We start from the raw sequence: 21135 nt of genomic DNA, 5'->3' as shown, positions 1-21135 counted from the left end.
AGCCCTTAAACGATTAGACTTTGATGTCAGCTAAATATACTTCACATAATGTGATTAAGCATAAAAAGCCACCCAGTTCACATAACACAAGAAACCCATTTGCAGTGTTAGTGTAATTAGAGCACTGTTTCCCTGACACAAAATATTCCATAATGGCAGAATCAATCTTCTGACCAATCAATGGCCTCCCAGCTTCTGCCACTCAGAGCTCGAACTTGTGATTGATTAAAGCTGGCCATGTCTTGTAGTCTAGATGCTACCGTGTGTCTCTGTACAGTGTCATGTCGTGTGATTATCTGATAAACAAGCCGTTTTGCAGCAAGTTAAATATTAAAGGACTGAAAATGTCTCAAAACTTGAGGGTTGTTAACGTTTGGACAGACTTAGCTGAATGCATGTTTCTCATGATATGATCTGGCAATTTTTTTTTGATGGTTCTTCATGCATCTTCTCTACAAGCACAGTTTGTAATTATCACAAAAGGGCAAAAATCTAAGTATTAAATGTAGACCACGAAAAAAAAAAAAAAAAAAAAAGGTTTGATTCCAGTGACACCACTGAAATCAAAACGTCATAGGCTCTTGCTTGAGTTGTGCATAAAGTCCATGTAAAGCAATATTTAATGTGTTCTGAGTTTGTAACAACACAGAAAAATGTGTTATTAACCACCTGGTCAAATTTGAATGATAAAAAAGGCCAAGTAAATAAAATAAGTTATCCTGAAAAAAAACAAGCAGTATTCTCTGCTCTCAAATGCTGGGGGCGTGGCCTCTGTGCTGAAGCCACGCCCACTCACGGGAAAGCTGCCTTCTCTCTCAACTCAAATACTGCTACAACCTGAATAGATGCTCTATTTAAATAAGGAGACCGAGCGGTTTTGTAAATTTTCGCAACCAGGTAATATGAATTTACAGTATATGACGAATATGACGAATATACCTCGACAATTAACTCTTCTTGATCTGACATTAGAAGACTAGAACACTAGAAAGGACTTGTCACACAGCAAGTAACAATTGTAACAATCATGATGTTTGAAAGATAAAGACATGATCAGGCTTTCATAATGATCACGGGTCTCTTCTGCATTCTGCGTGGTCTAGAGGTAAAAATGGAAATGGTTCATTTGGTGTTGGTGTTGAGTTTATCAGTGCTGACAGAGGAAAGTAATGCTACGCAGTCACCAGCTCCTCTCCAGAACACATCCACAGAGACACTACAGCATCAGATAAGAGCCGTCTATAACAAACGTCCCGCTGGAAGCTGCCTAGCACCAAAGGCAGAAGAATGAGAGTCTTCTCACAACATGTCTAGTGTCTCCTGAACTTGAAAATATCCAGTGCAAAAAAAAAAAAACTAAAAGGAATTTGAAAACTGGAAGTCATGACATCATCATTTGCTGAACAACAGTTGCGCTGTTCCAAAAACTCTATTAGAGCGCATTTCTGTTCTCTGTCAAGTGCTTGTTTACCGCTGACCAATGGTGGGATGGTGGGGGTGGACGGCACAGGTTTTAAATTATTCAGCACACCATTAGCCACACTTAGCCCCAACACAAAACCACTGTCCATTAATCAGAGCTGCCAGGTGTATACCACCAGACGAGTTTGGATTCCAGACGAATGATTAAGAATTATGAATTATTTAGCAGTTTTAACCAACACTCCCAGAGACGACATGTAAACAGCATGTTTCCCGTAATCTGCACAGATGTGAGAACCTGATCTTACTGGACATGGATCGACATTTTCAACAAACAAGGGTTTCTTTACATAGACATGCTGCTTTAAATTAGTCTTGTTGTTTGTAGATTTCAAACTGTGCCATTTGTTTTATTTATTTAAATACATTTAACAGCCAAGTAAAGTAAAATACATTTTAAAAATGTTTCCCTTAGTGTCTTCTATTGAGGTAAGGGTACAAACATAAAACCAGAAATATAAGTTCATGTCAGAGTCGAAAACAGTCAAGGCTTCTAAATTTAGTTTATATTCCATCATGACATATTCATTCATATTGTCTGTCCATTTTGCTTAAACCGAAACGGCAAACAAACTAATGAAATAAATCAACATTTTAGTTGCTAATGTCAAATGTGGTGGAAATCTTGCATAGTATGATTGGGACATTTTAATTTTAAATTCATTTATTTTTGCTTGTCATACTATCAAAAGTAAGTTTTTAATTAAAACCGTCTCTTTCATCTCAGTTTCATAGCTGAAGATATTAAAGAACCTGTCAAGAACACCAGAAATGTTGTTATCTCAGTGCCATCCTATCCCTTCTCCAGCCATATTTATTTACTCACATGCATGTAATTTTTGTCCAACAAGTCATCATAACACCATTCACTGGGTCTGGATCCTATCAGCAAATATGTGCAGACTTCATGTCAAAACAAGAGTGGGGTAAGAAAGACGTATGTTGAAATCAGGATGCTGTTGATAGAAAATAAATTTCACATCTGCTTTACCCTTGACCCCAGATCAGTTTTTTCCTCTATATATAACACTCGTAAATCCCCTGGGATTCAATCACTGCACCCTGGGTGTTCCACCATACACTATGTTAGAAAGCATGCATGCTTCAGAATAACTCTAGAGATGCTCTGTGTACAGGGTATAAATGCAGCGGCATTTCTTTTCACACCTTGGTCTGAAAAGATAAATCGCATGCGAAAAAAAGACCAAATTTTTGTGCCAAACATTTGTGTTGGTATAAAAGGCCTTAAGGAAAGCTCAGTGTGGGACCAAGTCCGGCAGGAGAGAGCTGCAGTGACTGCTGGGAGCTTTGCGGGAGCCAACATAATCCCTGTCCTGATACCAGCAGCGCTGTGATACCTGACAGAGCATTCCTCAGATAAAACACAAGACCAGATCAGAGGGATGTCTCACAGATGCCCAGAAGACATTGAAAGGAGAAGAGATGTGAGAGAGCAGGAGGTAAACAGAAAGAAGATGGCATGACATACTGCTTTCAACTGCTAACACAAATGCAAAATCTCTTTTTTCTAAACCCTCTCTTGGTTATGTCAGACGTATGCACAGAAAATGCAGCAAATAAAAACCAGACAGTGCAGACGTCAGCCAACACATAGCAATGGATCTTGTTTCCCAGCGCACCCCACCCTCTCCACGGATCAGCAGTTACACTACACAGCAATGCAAAGGAATAAAAAACATCACAAGAGACACAAAAATATATATATTTTAGAATTGGTGAACATGCAAACTGTCACTTATGTACACAAAATCTATTATTTATGGTATTTTTTTTTTTTTAAATCTATTGACTGGGGTCAGTAAGATGCTTATGTTCAGCTAGAATTCATTCAATTGATTAAAAGTTACAGTAAATGTACAATGTTATGAAAGATTCCTATTTTAAACAAATGCTGTTCTTTTGAACTTTCTAATTATCAAAGAATCATTTTGTGATGGAGATTTATACATCAGCTAAAAGCTGAATAAATAATCTCTCCATTGATGTCTGGTTTGTTAGGACGGAACAATATTTGGCTGAGATGCAACTATTTGAAAATCTGGAATCTGAGGGAGCCAAAAAAAATCTAAATATTGAGAAAATCGCCTTTAAAGTTGTCCAAATGAATTCTTAGCAATGCATATTATGAATAAAAAATTAAGTTTTGATTTATTTATGGAAGGAAATTAGCAAAATATCTTCAAGGAACATGATCTTTACATGATTTTTGGCATAAGAAAAAAATCAATAATTTTGACCCATATAATGTATTTTTAGCTATTGCTACAAATATACCCCAGAGACTCAAGACTGGTTTTGTGCTACAGGGCTACAAATTGAAAAACAAAATTTAGAAAGAAAATGCAAGTGTATCAGTTTATTGGATCCATGCATTATGTCTTAAAGTGACAGCAGCCTAATACTCCTGCTGCTGCCATTAATGTGAACCAAACAACAACAGAAAACAGAAAATAACACTGCTTTTGACTGAATATCTTTTCTAAATTTAATAAGGATTAATCTATACATTAATTTACATGGGCTATGAAGCGTTATTTTACATTTGATTACCATTTCTATTGTATTTTATTACTGACGGTTTGCTTGTCTTTGGGTCACATGGGTCAAAAACAACAGCTTTTAATTTATTTTTAACAAGAACTGTTTTATTTTTATTTATTATTCTTTTAACTCTTGTATTTACTTTTATTTATTTATTTTATTATTATTTTTGTTTATTTTTTTATTTTTTTAATATATTTTTATTTTAAATTTTTTGAGCAGCAGGCCTGACCAGCACACAAAATCTTTAGTGTTGTGCCAAATCACTATATATGAGACAAATAGCAGTAGAATTGCATTGTTCTTTTATTTTTCCTTATAATAACCATTTCTACTCTAACACACAAACACACAAACCAACAAACAAAGACACGTATCCACTGGTGGAGGAATGGACAAGTGTATGTGTATGTGTCTCGTTGTGTCCTGTTTTGATAGGCTCTGTTTTTGTAAGGCTGTTTATTTGTGTGACAGAAGAAGTCAGCTGCTCTCTGGGGGTGTCCATCATAAAATGCAAACAGACTCATACTCAAAGAGAAAACGTGTTGTTTTTTACATGATGTGTGCTGAGAGAGAACAAGAGGTATAAAAAAATCTTTGCACCTCTAGCAAAGCACTTATATCTGTGTGCACGGATTGGCAAGTGAACTATAAATATTCTGATTGTCCACTCACCTGTCAAAGGAGTGAAACTGGACTGACTGGTCACGGGAAGCATCGCCCACTGCACCCAGAAACCCGGGCGGTATGAGGCTAGGGTCCACCATAAGGTCATCAGAGCGAGCACCAACAAGACTTCTCAGAATATCCTTGACATTTTTGCCTTTGCTGTCTCTCTCAGCGACCTCTTGACCTCTCCTGACTTCAGAGGACAGTGTAAACAGGGCTTCAGATACAGCATCCGGGCCGGTTCGAGTCTCGTTATCACTGTGTATGGTTTTCGCATCCTCAATACTAGATTCTCGATGATGAGACAAACTGTTCTCAAGATCAGACTGAACACTCTCTGCAAAAAAAAAAAAAACACACAACAGTGTAATACTTGAAAACCTGAATGCATTTGTATCTGGTGTGTGGGTTCAGATTGCAGCAGTGATGTGTGTGGGTTCAGGCGGTCACCTGTGCTCCTGACAGACTGCGAGCGCTGGACGTGTCTTTTGTCATTGTGTGGCTCAAGGATGTCTCGATATTTGGATACCATGAGTACAGAGATGAAGTAGACCACTGCCAGGGCCAGGAACTGAGCCTGTTTACTGTCCTCCTAAAGCACAGCACACAACGAGCATTGTAAAAAAAAATTAGACACAGTAATGTTCAAAAGTTTCAGAAAGAAATTAATATGAATGCATTGAAGGATGCATTAAATTTATCAAAGGTAATTTCAAATGAATGCATACTTCTGTTTGATTGCACAATAGAAACTAAAGGAGCCATTAGCTGAATGAGTGGCACATCAGAGCCAGCGAGGGAAGTGTTAGTTAGTGTGGTTAGACTCACTATGTCTCTGAACACTACAGCACGGAGACGATTGATGTCCATGTCCTGCAGAAGCCGGTCTAAATCTCTGATAGGAGACATCCCTCCTGTCACAATGTCCACAGGACTCTGCAACACACAGTTCACACAGTCTCAGAACCAAATCTCAGATTTATTAAAAACAAAAAAACTAGGGAGGCTATCGTTTGCTGGTCCACATTTAGACATCGCTGATGCAGAGAGGCACTAATGCAACAGTTTTCATTCTAAATAATAGTGTGGAGTGTAAGTTACACGACACATTAAAGAGAAAAGGGGTTCATTTTTTACTGGAACTGTAAGAATCAAACCACGGGCCGTTGAGCAAAAGGATTCTATTTAAAATTACCATCTGGAAAGTAGAGAGAGAGAGAGAGAGAGAGAGAGAGAGAGAGAGAGAGGTATCCTTGGCAAGATGATGAACTTGCCTGTCCTGGTATAGACTTGGCGGCTCCCAGAAGGCTTTGCTGTCCACGGCTGCTCTCTGCACCAGACATACCCAAAGTGTGCTGCTGACATTCAAGACAGTTTCTCACAGCCATCGCACACACTGAGGAGAGAGAGAGCATGTAAGAGAGGGACAGACAGAGAGAGAGAGAGAGAGAGAGAGAGAGCTAGAAATGCTCAGAAGAAGACAACGTCACAGAGATGAAAGGGAATGAGAACGAAAAGATATATAGACTAAAGGAAACATGAGAAAAGGTCGTTGCATGACAATGAAAAAGGGTTTAAAATACCATTTTAAGAGTGAAACCTTTGAAAACTGAAGCCATACGTAGACTTTATGGAAGTTTATGTGCATTTCTTAGGTGTTTTGTGTGTTGCAGTGTTGTCTCAAGGGTGTCTTGGGTAGTTTCTAAGACATTGCATTGTGGTTGAAAGGTGGCTGCTTACTGCTAAAAAATAAAAGCCCACCCCTCTGTGATATCTCTGATGTTTTTAGGTTCAGTCCCTCCTTCAGTGTGTAAGTCTAAGAAATGTTTTAATGTGCACCTGACAGATTGTCGTAAATCTAGTCATTTAAAAGCACATCTCGAAAAGCAGCGATAAAGTTTAATACAGTTCTGTTCAAAAGTTTGGGTCAGTATGATACATATTTATTTTTATATATGCATAAGTTTATAAAAAGTTTTCTACTTTCTATTTGAAATAAAATACAATTTTATAATGTAATCACAATTTCCACCAGAACTCTGAAATATATTAAAATAGAAAACATTTATTTTAATCTCTAAAAATATTTCAGTAAATTGCCCAAAGCTTTTAAACTAATGCTAAAATTTGTATAAATAGACTAAAAGTCGACTGGCCTGGTTTGCACCACTGTGGTGCAGAAAAATCCTCTTACTGCATTTCATTTGATGTACTGTGTGCTATATGTGTGTGTTTGTTTTAAAGAGTTTGGACTGCACAATAATGTGTGTTTGACCGTGCATGGGTATGTCTCTATCCAACCGTCTATCGTCTCATACCTTGACAACTGACAAAAGTACACTCCTAAACGCTCGGATTAAAAGTATTATTCCAACACGGGAACCCACCAGCTTTTTCCATTAGGCTTTCTAGTCATTTGAGCGAAAGACAGAAAGAGAGCTGTAGAAGCAGAACCTTGTTTTTTTTTTTAAAGATGGAGGACTAACTATCTAACAGAGAATGAGTAGGATGGCAAAAAGAGATGAGGCACTGATTCAGGGATATACACACACTACAATAAACAAAAGAGAGATGTACCCAGACGCAGGCATTGTCTTAGGATTCCTCCAGAAGACATGTTCTTCTCGGCTTCAATTTCAGTGAAGCTGAGTGAACTGGCGAAGATCAGCACGTCCACGAGATTGATCAGCCTCTGCATGAACATCAGTGACGCCTCCACAGACAAACCCTGAGACGACTCGATGTTCTCCAGCTCATGCTGCAAGACAGTGCCATCATCATCATCATCTTCATCATCATTACTGTAACTACAGCCTTCATAATCAGCAGCATCTTCACTCAAATCTTCTGAATGCACTGATGGTCACCTTTATCATCAACCTTACTTTTCATTACCATGGCTTTTGTGCTCAAGTTACTCACCATCATTAAAGAAAGAATATAAACGATGATCGTTAAGACTCTTTAAGATTAAACACCATGAGTTTAGGGTTCTCTCAGACTTGATTGATCCCTTATGTGAAAGGAATGGAAAACCATCAAGAGTCTTGTAAAAATCTTTTGTTGTTGTTTTTTTAAGACATGAAACTGAAACCTATTTTACTTCTGTACTGTGACCTCTTCAATGAAACAGGAAATTCGATGAGAAACAAATATGCTGGGTATAGATTTATCCGTCAGAAATAGAGTCGCTCCATACAAGAATGACAGCTTTCACAAGTTAGAGTAAGTTATTCCATTTTTATAAAAATTGCAATGTTTATTTGTTTGTTGTTTTTGTTTCACATTAATGCATTATTTTATACGCTATATTTCGATAATACACAATAAAACAATAAAAAAGACTTGATTTTTGAAAGCTTTTGAAAGCTTCATGCATAATCAAATTAATAAATAAATTAAACTAATAACTAATAACATGTATTATTGACAAGAACACTGCTGAAATCTGTTGATGTCTACTAGTAAACATTGCCTAACTTATATATCCAACCAATGGCTGAGTAAGGGTGGATTAATTCAATTAATCTAGCAGTTTTTTGTCAGGAGTAGCACAAGTGGATGAAATAAGTCAGAGAGAGAACAGGTGCTTCCATTTCTGTCAGTAACTTAAAGTTTTGAGCCATCCTGATGCATCCCATGTAGACAGCATTGCTGCTTGTAATGGGTTCTTTTGGTTTTTGATGTATGGTGAAGATCGCACACACACACACATACTAACCGTAGAAGAGGTGGCTGCAGACAGCAGAGGAAGGATTCCTCCACAGGACATGATGAGGTTGTCCACCACCTGAGAGACTAGATGGACGGTGTTGTGCACAAACATCACGTTCTCACTGCTGTTCACAAAGTCCATAACTGTCTTAGTGGAGTGACTGCGGGGAGAAGTGAGGAAAAGAAATGATGAAATGTAATGCATCATGACCGAGAACTGTCCGTGAGGTAATCAACATTCTTGTATTTTACTTTATTATAGTCTGTAAGGCTGGGTAAAACATAGATATCTCGATTTTATGAAATTATATCGATTCATAAATCCCAAGAACCGATTAGTGTAGCCTGTCAGATAATGAACGGTTCATTGTAGCACACCTCTCATCCTATAAATTGCAATAAGTTTTATTTGTTACTTTTGATATGATACAAAGTATCAGATTTCAAATTCTGACATAGAGATGTGACATATTCATAACATGTATATTTTATTACTGTTCTTCAATATTTAATTTATGTTCAAATAAATCAGTTAAGATTTTGTGACAAACACCATTTACATGTTTGTGTTTCAAAAAAATGTATTGGAGTATGAATATAATTGTGTCATTTAAAGTAAGAGTTAGTATTGCAACTTCAATATTAAAAAAACTCTGAGTGCATTTTAAGTGTTTGTATACAAATCAGAAAATTATTGACTCTCAAGTATGTTGATCTGCCGATTAGCCAAAAATATTTCTACTTATCTCCTAAGGGATAATTTCACAGAACAAAAATGTCCATTGTCTACCGTCAGTATGAAGTTCTAATGGACAAATTCTCAAACCTGATGCAAATTTGTCGGTGATTTTTACAAAAAGAACATATAGAGGTATTTTATCCCTTCTTTGGTTCTCTGTGCTTCTCTCACCTTCTCCACATCTGCACATCGGTCTCGATGGAGAACAATAAGTCGGTCAAAAGACGCTGGTGCATATGAGACCACTTGAACTCTGGGATACGGAACATGGTGGAGCGGGCCGAAGACGAGCCCTCATTGCCCTGAGCTGAAGGACTTGAGGCAGCTGGCTGATTTGGGCTCAGGTTCTGCAAAAGAGGCATTTGTTATTCTAATATTTATAAAGTCAAAGTGAAGTTTTCAATTTTCAAATTCACACTTACTGTTGTCGAGGCGTCCTTCAGCTCCAGTCTCTCTGTGTCCGAGGCCACACTTGACACATCCAGTCTAGCTATTTTAATCTCTTTGGTTTGAGTTGCTAAGGTCTCTGCTTTCTTCAGAGTGTCTTGGTTATTTCCTGCATCCTGCGAGATGCTTTCAGTGCTAGGGCTAGCTGAAGACGCGGTCGTCTCTGTGTGAAGCTTGGGCTCATCGGTGGAGGTGCTTTGGTTTAAATCCACCTCCTCCATAGCAGCTGATGCATCCTCGGTTTCCTCTACTTTCTCATTTTGCAGTGGCTTCACCTCTTTATCGGTTTCTAGATTATTTTCTTTCTCTTTTCCATCATCTTCCTTTTCAGAACCATTGTCGTCAGTCTCTCCGGCTGTGGCTGAAACAAAAGAAGACTCCTCTGTGCTGTCATCGCTGGTCTTTACGAAGTTGCTGACTGAGGAAACATCGGTGCTATCTTCATTCGTGACAGAGCCCAAAGTTGTGCTGGTCTCTTGATGAGGAGAAGCATCAGAGGTTTCTTCCACTTTGGCTTCAAGAGACGAATCTCCAGCAGTGCTTGTTTTACCATCATCTTCATCTGACATCTTCACAGCTTCAGTCTGAGTACGGTCTGAATCAGCTCTACCTTCAGTCATCGTGATGTCAGCCTCAACTCTTTCCAGCTCTCCATCAATGTTAGCCTCCAAAGTTTTCACTTCATTATCCTTTCCTGCTTCTTTTGTAGTGTCTTGTCCACCTTCATCACCTTTCTGTGGTGATGAGGCTTCTGTCATTCTCTCTTCTTCATCTCTTGCCAGAATGTTGGACATTATGACCGGGATCTGGGTCCTCGTTTCCTCACTGTCTCCAGGCTGATCGGTGACCTTCTCCTCCACACGTAGCTCAATTACAGTAGATGGTGCTTTCTCCTCTGTATTCAGCTCACCATTGGCTGAAGCGAGGAGTTGAGCATCATGACTGGTGCCAGATATTGTTCTGATTCTGCTTTCAGATCCTCCCTCAGAACCCATCCGCTGGTACTCAACGAACATGTGGGCCAGACTCTCTTTGTGTTCCTCATAGGTGACCTGATGAGACAGACAGTAAGAGCGTTCAAAACAACACAACAGACAGAAAGTCAAACACACCTCTGGGGAAGCGAGAAACAAGCTTCCACACCAATGCCAGCATCTGCATTTAGGCACGAAAGCCTTATTATATGTAATTAATTGGCCGTTATTGTTCTAAATTAGCCTGCTACAAGCCTGGCCATTAATCTTCTGTGTGGTCTGATGGGTAATCCATGGCTGTTTGCTCGTTTTCTTTCTCTCCTGACTCTCTTCTTTGGAATAGGCAAGACTATCAGTCTGGGCTCAATACGGCATTTAACATTTAGCTGTTAAATCAAAACGGTGTATTTTCAGAAAAACACTGCCCTCTTTTGTGATTGGGTAGCAAATGGAGCAAAGGAGATATATGGATAAAGCCACTCAAAATTTTGAATGAATGTCCAAACACATCTGGAGGGCAAGTGAGGCATTTCAGGATTTGTTTCAATCTGGTCTAATTTATTCCGGTCTGCTCTCTAGATGTGGTGCATGGAAAAACCTAAAATCTTAGAATACAGTGCAGGTTTCATCACAATGAGCATTGCATCACCAGGGTATATGGTTGCCTAATTATACAACTAAATGCACGTCCATTTTTCACATTACCTTTAAGAAAAATATTAATAATTGACTGTATTTTAAAAAACTACAATATATGCATTGGGTATATCAAAATTTGAACTTCACCTTAATATGAGAATTGTACTAAATGAAAAATCCCTGATTCAAAGGAAGATTCACCGAGCATCAGACTGCAAGCTCAGCAACAGACAGAAACCATGCTTTAAATCACTGATCTTAGATCAGCAGGGACAGACACTCACAGTAGAGCTGGTAGGGAACCTCATTAAGATCAATACATAGTGAGTAACCGCAAAATAGGAAAAAGGGACCCTACGAATGCTCTAATTGGATTAGCTAAATGTGATTCCATTCCTGTAAAAATCAATGTGGTCAGCAGACTGAAACCCTTCTCTTCTCTGCTAGTATAAACAGCTGTTTGCATGAGTGTGGAGTAAAGGTACACAGAGAGAGACTCAGGAGAGACAGGCAAGCAGAAGGTGAATAAAATATCTGAACATCACATTAAAAGCAGCGAAAGAACATGAGAAGCAAAACTGATTAGTGTGCCACGTTCTGAATAAAAGTGGTGCATTTCGTCTTGATCCAGAGACTTTTTTAATTTTGTTTACTTTTCCACTCACTAGGTTTATTCTTAAAATGAAAATATAACAAAGTTACTATACAATAAAACTGAGATGAAAGAGATCACCACCAAAAGAGATCATTTCTGTAAAAGGTTGGTCATTTCAAACTTTGCTTTTGTGATGGTGTAATACGCTTGCAGAATGAATGGCAAGAAAGTAAATGGTTTATCAATGTCAATTTAAACAGTCAATGATATCAATGTTTTAAAGCCGACCAATGGGTTTCTTCAATACAAACTGGCTACATACTGGATCCCATTGTCTTTGAAATCCACAGTATCGCTGTTGTCAAGCACGTTCTTAGATGGACAGGTCATTCCTTACAACATCTCCATTAGACTCCATGCTCAGAAGCATCTTTGTTTTTAAATCTGTTTTCTTGTTGGGTAACTAACAAGATATTAATGTTAAGAAGGTCCAAAAATAAACTCTTAATAATGTGAGCAGACAATGTAGAAGACACTATGTTTTATGTCCTAACAGAACTTTCATATGATTATACATTATACTCTTCAAGCTCTATTACCCTTTAACACATGCATTAAAAGTAGTTAATTAAAGGGGTCATATGATGCGATTGAAATTTTTCCTTTCTCTTTGGAGTGTTACAAGCTTTTGGTGCATGAAAAAGATCTGTAAAGTTGTTATAAAGGTTAAGTGTTGTCACTTTTGCAGGAAGATGCTCCTTACAGTGGAGTACAGTGAGGTCTGACTATGAAAGCATGAAGGTCTTTCACAAGGTGATCACTCCCAGCTAAAATTAAAATTGCAAATTTCTGTTCTAAAATAATGTATTTAAGAAATATTTCATATCTATATTCTAACAATACATTTACTCAGACAGTGTTTTACAGTGAGCTGGAAAAACAACTGAATAGTGAAAAAAAATGTCTAAATGTATGTGTGCCTAGAGCATGTATTTATTTACCAGGGGGTTCCCAAAAGACTGGTTAGATTTATGAGGGCTTGTTCTTATGATTGTAAAGGCCATTTGAGATTAATATTAAATGTGCACATAAATGGAGATTTGGAGACCTTATATTACAACCTAAAAAACATACATAGCATTCACATATACTGTGCATCTCTAAGATGCAAACATACATCTTTCAATTCCACACACAATGCTTCTCTCTCTCCCACTCTCTCTCTGTCTCTCTCTCTCACACACACACACACACACACACACACACAGCTGTGTTGAAAAGGGAAAGCTACAGTGACAAACAGCTCTCCTACTCCAGAGTTGGCAGGAAATCTATCACGCTGGACAATAAAATTGCAATTGAGTTTTTTGTGCATTTTCTTTCCCTCAGCAGATGCATGCATCTCTGTGCTGCTGTAGCTTTCCCGTTCATACGCACAACCCTCTTTTCTGTTTTTAGATCCCAGCAGTGACGCTGTAAACAGAACACGACCTTCCCTGCATTAATCTTGTGCAATTATAGCACAAAAAAGCTATTACAGGCTTGACCCATAGGAAGGGGAATGAACAATTTGTGTGCACTTGCTCAGCAGTGAGCTACTTAAGGAACACAAGCACACTCAAATATAACACGTCTGCGTGAAAAAGAGTGAAAGCAAAGCACGCTGCAATAGTTTAAAGCTGCTCAGTCCAACCCGAGATTGTGTTTTCATTTATTGTATTTTTTTTTTTAAGTATGTCTTTAGTAAATGAACCCGTTTGTTTCATTTTTAGAAGTTTTTCAGAGAAAGTTGTGTTTTGAGGGTTGTAATATTCTAAACATATAACCAAAACATGACTATTTACAATGCAACCTGTTTGTAAAATACACATTGTTCATGAAATGTAATTGAATATATACGCCAATATATGTGTGTGTGTGTGTGTGTTTCTTTCTCATATTTAAAGTATAACTGTGTAATTTGTCTGTAAAAAAATCTCAATTATAGATTAATATGAAGAGACAACTCTCCATTTGTAGCAAATGAAGAAAAACTTTTTACAATTAAGGGCCAAAATCAAAACGTGATTGAGTAAATGTTGCATAACATCCAACTATATTATATAAAAATGTATATATTTTGAAATAAAATTCACTTGTATTTTAAATATTCTCACTGCTTAAATTACAAAAATTTGAACAAAAATGATCATTTGATGCATCAGTGGCCAGGTGTGCATTTTTTCTATATTTTTTTTTTTTACAAGATCAAGCCAAATCAAAGCTATTTTGATTCAGAGGCCCTGGTTTGTGCATCTCTGAGTAGTGGTTAATGTTGTAAAAATGACTCTGTGGTGCTATCAAGACATTTCAAGATGTTTGTTTGAGCATCCTGATCAGCCTGACAGACAGCAGCAACATTGGCTTATTCAGTGGCATAGGTCTGTGGAAGCTGTTAGACCAACCAATTGGAAACCTGTTTGAAAAAAAATCATTATTTTTTCTAAAAATTCTATTTGGTTATGCTAGTATTAGAAATAACCCACTTGAAGTCAATCTCAAGCTGTAATAAGTTGCACATGCTGATGAAAGAGCACACTGAGCACTACATCTCATAGCACAGCTGCGCCCCCAAGTGGCCAAAGACAAGAACTCAAGCAGAGTGGAGCGATGCCAGAAGAGCCAGAGTCTGACACCAAATGACTTCACTACTCTTGGAACCACGTCCATATCACAGTATCAACAGAGCATCTCAAAATAGAAATCTCTGAAGCTAGAAAGCTCAGAAAACTGAGAGCCCTCAAATGCATTAAAGAGGTAATGCAGTGCAAATAAAAGTATGAACAGAGGGTTTGGCAGTGAAGGGAAATACAGATTATAATCTGAGGAGTTTAGTTGATTATGGAGCGTAACATAACAGTCATGTTTCTGCAGTGAGAAGCCCGTAGATTCTAAGAGTGCAAACAGTGCTGAAGAAAGGAAGAGAGATACAGTGATGGACGGAGACACTAGAGAGAGAAAAATAGAAGAATAGTTGTACATCACTGGACTTTTTTTTTTAGGCAAAGTCATATTCTTTTCCTATTTAATGTTTGCACATATGGGTTATGAAACCTACACTAGCAACAAGCAACCAACACTATAATATCTACCTTTATATCAAAATATTTTTGTTATATTATATAGCATACTATTTTAAACTATTTAAAAGTTTGCGGTCAGCAAGAAAGTAATTAATAGTATTAATCCATAAAGATGCTTTAAATTGATCAAACTTCATAGTAAAGACATTTACGTTGTTGCAAAAAAAATAAATGCATCAATGAATCCTAGTTTCCACAAAAATATTAAGCAGAATAACTGTTTTCTACATTGATACTAATAAGAAAGGTATGACTTTTTTTTCCCCTGATTAAAGTTTACTTAAAAAAAATGCAGCCTGGGTGAGCAAAAGAGACTTTCTGCAAAAACATAAAAAGTAGTGCATATGAAATTTGGAGAAGAAAAAAAATATATATATATATAATAATAATAATAATAATAATAATAATAATAATAATAATATATATATATATATATGCATGTTAATTTGTTACTATTAGCTGCTTTTTAGCTCAAATAATAATACAAATAATAATAGTAATTTACATTTTAAATATTTCAAAGGCATTTCCTCTGTTGTATGGATCAAGTTTTGTGAATGCATGTAAATATTAATGAGTGCAAGTAACATATACGTTTATTACATGCATCCATGTTTTGTGTGTGTGTGTGTGTTTGGGTCCTGACCTTGGAGTGTGTGATGGAGAGTGTGTCCACCCACACGCGCCAGCCGCCCCACTCATACTTAATGGCGTGATAAAGGAGGATGCGAAAGATGGCGTACACCATCTCTGTGATCTTCTGCTCCTCGCTGTTCTTGGGGTTTATAAAGCACAGAGACAGCATCCACTCCTGCCACACAGAGCACTGCAACAGACTCCTGCAGAAAACAACACGTTTGTAAAAGAACAGTACTCAGTTCAGAGAAAACAGTACTGATGACGAGCATGATGAAGTCTGTCTGTGTGTGTGTGTGTGTGGGTGTGTGTGTGTGTGTGTGTGTCTGTGTGTGTGTGTGTGTGTCTGTGTGTGTGTGTGTGTGTGTGTGTAAGAGTCTGTGTGTGTGTGTGTGTGTGTGTGTAAGAGTGTGTGTGTGTGTGTGTGGGCATGTTTTTGTATCATATCAGGACACAACTCTGTATAATGTCATGGGTATGACACAGGTATTACAAGGAGAGGGTGACTTATGAGGACATAACCCATGTCCCCATTTTCAAAACGCTTATAAATCATACAGAATGAGTTTTTTTGAGAAAGTAAAAATGCACAAAGTTTCCTGTGAGGGTTAGGGTTAGGTGTAGGGTTGGTGTAGGGCCATAGAATATACAGTTTCTACAGAATAAAAACCATTACACCTATGGGATGAACACACTTTTCACAAAAACAAACATGTGTGTGTGTGTGTGTGTGTGTGTCCTCACCTGCGGTTCTCTCTGCTGTTGTTGAAGAGTTTGATCATGTCTGAGAGGAAGATGCGCCGTACTTCCATGGTTTCTGTTCCTGGAGGAGCGTTCTTTAAGAGGGCAGCGATCACTTTTAGGATCTCTAGAAGTGGAAATATCCGTGTTTAATCCATGAAAAGAACCATTTGACACTATATCTCACAGCTTAGTTTTTAAAAGGCTTATGATGCATTAAAAGGACAGTTTTCACTCAAGTTAATGTTTTTATACACTATAGTTTCTAGATTATGCCTGCTGCCTTTTTTTACTTAGTCACTAAATTGACTGTAAAAAAAAGAGGTCGTAGGTAGCACAGATAGGTGGTAAACAACATATCCAAACATTATCTGTTCAACAGATGCACAAACTGTTATAGCATATTTAAAACAAAATAAAATATTATTAATAATACTTTTATTTAGCAAGAATGCACCCAGAAAAGTGTTTCTGTTTCTAAAAATAGAACTTTCTATTCCTCCAAGAATCCTGAAAAAATTGATCATCAAGATTTTCATAAATATACCAAGTATTTCAATATTGATAATAATGAAACAAATGTTTCTTGACCACTAAAACCAGCATCATAAGTTTTTTTATTATTATTATAAAGTTATCTTAATTTGTAATGACATGTCTCAAAATTACAGTTTTTACTGTATTTTTCATCAAATTAACAAAACCTTGGTGAGCATAAGAGACCTAACCAGCCCCAAACTTTGAATAGCTGTTGTATATGTATATATTAAAAAATTATTAATGAAACAGCAAGGATAAAGAAAATTGCAACTTTTTAAATAAAAAGGATACATTTAATTTTTCCCCCAACACTTGCATATAGTGAGGAAATAACATGGATATAACGTGGATGGAGTAGAAATGTACTCCACATCCTAAGGTCAGTACTGTCTCAACTCTTCCTGGAACGGAGCGTTAGCTTAAACTGGAAAGAGTGGTTGTTTAGATGAATTATCTAGACAATGTCAGCATGCATTAGGTTGAGAAGAGCAGCTCAGGTTTCAGCCGTCACAGGGAGTTTAGAGCACGACAGCATCTGTAACCAATGCTCTCTCCTTCCAGCAGAACTGTGTCGTTTCTATGCCTTACTCACTTCAATTAGAGTCACTGAACCTTACCAGTAGAAAATTACCTTTGCATGTATCTCTGCACTTTTCTGTTTTTTGTTTTGTTTTTTTTCGCTCTCCAGTCACCATTTGGTCCTGGTTTGTCTCTGAGTTTAATTTAAAAGAAACGTTTGCTTCCTCGGTTTGTTTGATTGGGTCTGACATGGCTAAAGACTGCAATCAGAGCCATTTAGAGGCTTCACCACAGATCAAATCAAGGAGACACAGAAAAGAAAGCTGAAACTCTCTGATCATATACGAGAACGCTCTAGAACCGGTTCACCGTCATAGTCACATCTCCATGTAAATACAGCTCTAATCAACAGTACCTCAGAGTTAAGCTTCATTAGGGAAAGGTCCGATATGGATCGGTATACAATATTAGCTTCACTTTTTACATTAAAACCAGAGCATCTGATTGCTGCCAAACCCTGTACTGGATTTAAACAAGACACGTGCAAAATTGAGCATAATCTGAGGCTGGAAAGAAAGGCATCTTGTTATAAGAGACTATTCACTCATTTAAGATTCAGAAACCGATGCAGCAAAACTTATCTCAAATTAAATTTTTTATGTGTTTATCATCTCCAACAATTGAGCTTAATTTGTCTGAGGTAACTATATACTTCATCATAGAAAATACCAGTGGCTGTTTGATTTGCTCTGCTTCAGCTACACTAGCTTAACACTATTATTGTAAATCATGAGTAAAAATATGCCATTTTACAAGAGGAGGCTGGCTTTGCTTGTGATCTAGCCGTACATTTTTCATGCACACGAGAGGCGGTATAAAATGAACTGGAATAACATTTTAAATTTAAGATTTCTCTGAGAAAGGCATGTAAACCTGCAATACAAAAAGAGCCTAGTCTAGATAAATGTGATGTAACAGCCTTTTAGCAATAAAAAACAATTATTGTAAAAACAAATGAGGTAAAACCTTTTAACGTAATCAAAAGGAAATAATTTATTTCAATGCAAAAAAAAAAAAAATTAAGTATTAGCCAAAAAATGTTTTTTGCATTTATTAACAGCTATGTAAGGAAGTGTGTGTATGCACATTTAATACAGGCGCAGTGACTGTGTTTCATGTAACTTACGTGGGTTTTGAATCTTCACAGTGGAGTCGGGGTCTGGGTGCTGTTTGTGAATGACCAGAGTACAGATCTGCTCCGTAAGAATCTGGAGAAAATTACACATACGTTCTGGTTAGAACCAAAATACAGATTAGAAAATAAAAGACACAAAAATTGCATAACATTTCACTAGGGACATAATCCTGAAAAAAAAAAACATTTCTTAATCAGGATTTCGTCATAATTTTGGGGGAAACACAGTAGAAAATTAAACCCATGCACAAAAAATAAAAATGTAAATAAATGAGATAGAAAAAAAAAACAAAAAAAAAATTAGTGAGAGAACGTAAAACACCTAAATCAGAGTTTTAAATACAGGTATTTTTATTTACACTTTTTATGGATAGAAACCACAAAATAAGAAAAAAATCTGATCCCGAAGCATATGCATCTGGCATATGCACCACAAACATGTGCAAAGCGTGCACTTTCACCAAATGTAACATTCTGCACAATTTAATAGTCAAAAACAAAGTGTTTTAAGCCGACATGGTATCAATGTCGGAGACTGACCTCGAAGAGCACGTTGTACGTTGTGACTGAGAACTGGTTCGAGTGGAGCATCAATCGTTCGGTCAGCAGAGAGAACAGTCCGTGAGCCAGCATGACCTCCGACTTTGTCCTAAAACACATGGCATCCAAAACATCAGCACCCAAACACACACTCTTTAATACATCAAACACCACAGAAACTGCATTTGGAAAAATACTCACACACAACGTCAGACTTCGACTACATTATATTATGAATATTTCCAATGCAAGGCTGTCATTTTATACTATTAACAGTATTATTGCAGACTTAATTCCAAATGATACATAAGTAACTCACTTTGGTGACAGATATTTGAGAAAGTAGCCCAAGACTTTGAGTGCCTGCACACGGATCCCTTCACTTTTGGATGCAAGCAGCTTAAAGATGACCCTGTTGTTCACAGAAGAGAAAAAACATGCAACATTAAATTTCTGATGAGAAACCAATGGAGAAAATTATACTAAATAAATGTGGACCACAAAACCAGTCATAAGTGTGCATTTTTGGAAATTGAGATTTATGCATCATCTTTATGGATAAATAAGCTTTGCATCGGTGTATGGTTTATGAAAGTACGATATTTGGCAGAGATGTGACTATTTGAAAATCTGGAATCTGAGGGTGCAAAATAAAATTCCCTTTAAAGTTGCCTAAATGAAGTCCTTAGCAATGCATATCACTAATAATATTACATTTTTGATTTGTATTACATTTTGGCATAAAATAAATTAATAAGTTTGACAATACAATCTATTTTTGGTTATAGCTACAAATAAAAAGTACATATTCATAAAGACTTATTTCTTGTATTATTATTCAAATGCATGAATGAAAACAACCATATTTACTATCTATATTTAAAACATCTGTACCATCATGTTCAGGCTTAAATATGGTGTTGAACTGAACACTTTCAGTGTTTCTCTCTGACTAAAGAAAATAACAGTGACACAGAGCTGACGTGTACATTCATATGTAACCGAGACTATTATCCAGTCTACATATTAAAATAAATCTGCCTTTACCCTGCTGGAGTAGGATTTGATGGAAGTGTGATTTGAGTAAGGTTGTCACATCTAAAATTAAAGTGAGGCCTTTTGGGGGTCCAGATGCCCCCCTGCTAGCATGCACATTTAACCCCGTAGCTGTCAGTGGAGCTAGCATGTCTATAAAGGATTTGGAAATGTAAATGCCTGCATTTTAGTAGCCCATATGAGAGCAGCAAAGGTATCAGATGAACCTATGAAAGTGTTTTTATGGGTTTTGTTGAGCAGGACTCTGCTGAGAATGAGGTATTGTGGCCTCCTATTGTTCTATGGAGATTCATTCCAATTCTTTTGTCAGTTTCTTTTTTTTTTAAGGTTCATTAATAGTTTTTAATAAAGATGCCACAGCTCTCACCGTATTCCATTGCGCTGATCGAAGGCTTGAACCATTGAGATGGGATGCTCAGACATCAGTGCTACCAGAAGCTGAAGAACATCCATCAGATTATCATCCTGTAAAAAAAATATATATAAGCATGATATGTCAGAGTCAGGTGTCGTTCAAGGCATTCAAGGCTCTAAGATTTTCAAGTTCAGATCATTATAAAAGAAGAGTTAAGCAGGAGATCTGCATTGTCTGCATTAACCTAACATTAGAATTAATTCATATATGTGACCCAGGACCACAAAAACAGTCTTAAGTGTCAGTTTTTTTTTAAATTGAGATGCATACATCATCTAAAAAAGCTGAAAAAATACACTTTTCATTGATGTGTGGTTTGTTATGATCGTACAATATTTGTCTGAGATACAACTATTTGAAAATCCGGAATCTGAGGATGCAAAAAAAATCGAAATATTGAGAAAATCGCCTTTAAAGTTGTCCAAATGAATTATTATCAATGCATATTACTAATCAAAAATTTTGTTTTTATATATGTACGGTAAGAAATTGACAAAATATGTTCATGGAACATGATCTTTACTTAATATCCTAATGATTTTTGTTATAA

At 36.9% G+C, this 21135-nt stretch overlaps 1 protein-coding gene across 4 annotated transcripts in view; it reads right to left on the bottom strand.

The window, feature by feature from the left end:
• LOC127954165 (lipopolysaccharide-responsive and beige-like anchor protein) overlaps positions 1–21135 on the bottom strand; it is a 147831-nt gene that overhangs the window by 88214 nt on the left and 38482 nt on the right. For all 4 annotated transcript variants that reach the window (XM_052553389.1, XM_052553375.1, XM_052553382.1 and 1 more), the window contains exons 16-29: positions 20538–20635; positions 19434–19526; positions 19115–19223; positions 18566–18647; positions 16324–16447; positions 15590–15782; positions 9589–10665; positions 9338–9513; positions 8435–8588; positions 7291–7471; positions 5988–6109; positions 5542–5649; positions 5164–5305; positions 4720–5050 (exon numbers count right to left, since the gene is read on the bottom strand). In XM_052553389.1, coding sequence (XP_052409349.1) covers positions 4720–5050; positions 5164–5305; positions 5542–5649; positions 5988–6109; positions 7291–7471; positions 8435–8588; positions 9338–9513; positions 9589–10665; positions 15590–15782; positions 16324–16447; positions 18566–18647; positions 19115–19223; positions 19434–19526; positions 20538–20635 — 2990 coding nt within the window. The remainder of the gene's footprint in view (positions 1–4719; positions 5051–5163; positions 5306–5541; positions 5650–5987; positions 6110–7290; positions 7472–8434; positions 8589–9337; positions 9514–9588; positions 10666–15589; positions 15783–16323; positions 16448–18565; positions 18648–19114; positions 19224–19433; positions 19527–20537; positions 20636–21135) is intronic.

Source organism: Carassius gibelio, chromosome A1, assembly GCF_023724105.1.
Source record: "Carassius gibelio isolate Cgi1373 ecotype wild population from Czech Republic chromosome A1, carGib1.2-hapl.c, whole genome shotgun sequence".
Taxonomy (NCBI): domain Eukaryota; kingdom Metazoa; phylum Chordata; class Actinopteri; order Cypriniformes; family Cyprinidae; genus Carassius; species Carassius gibelio.
Note: the sequence above shows the minus strand (reverse complement) of the source record. Positions and strands in the feature narration are given on the sequence as shown.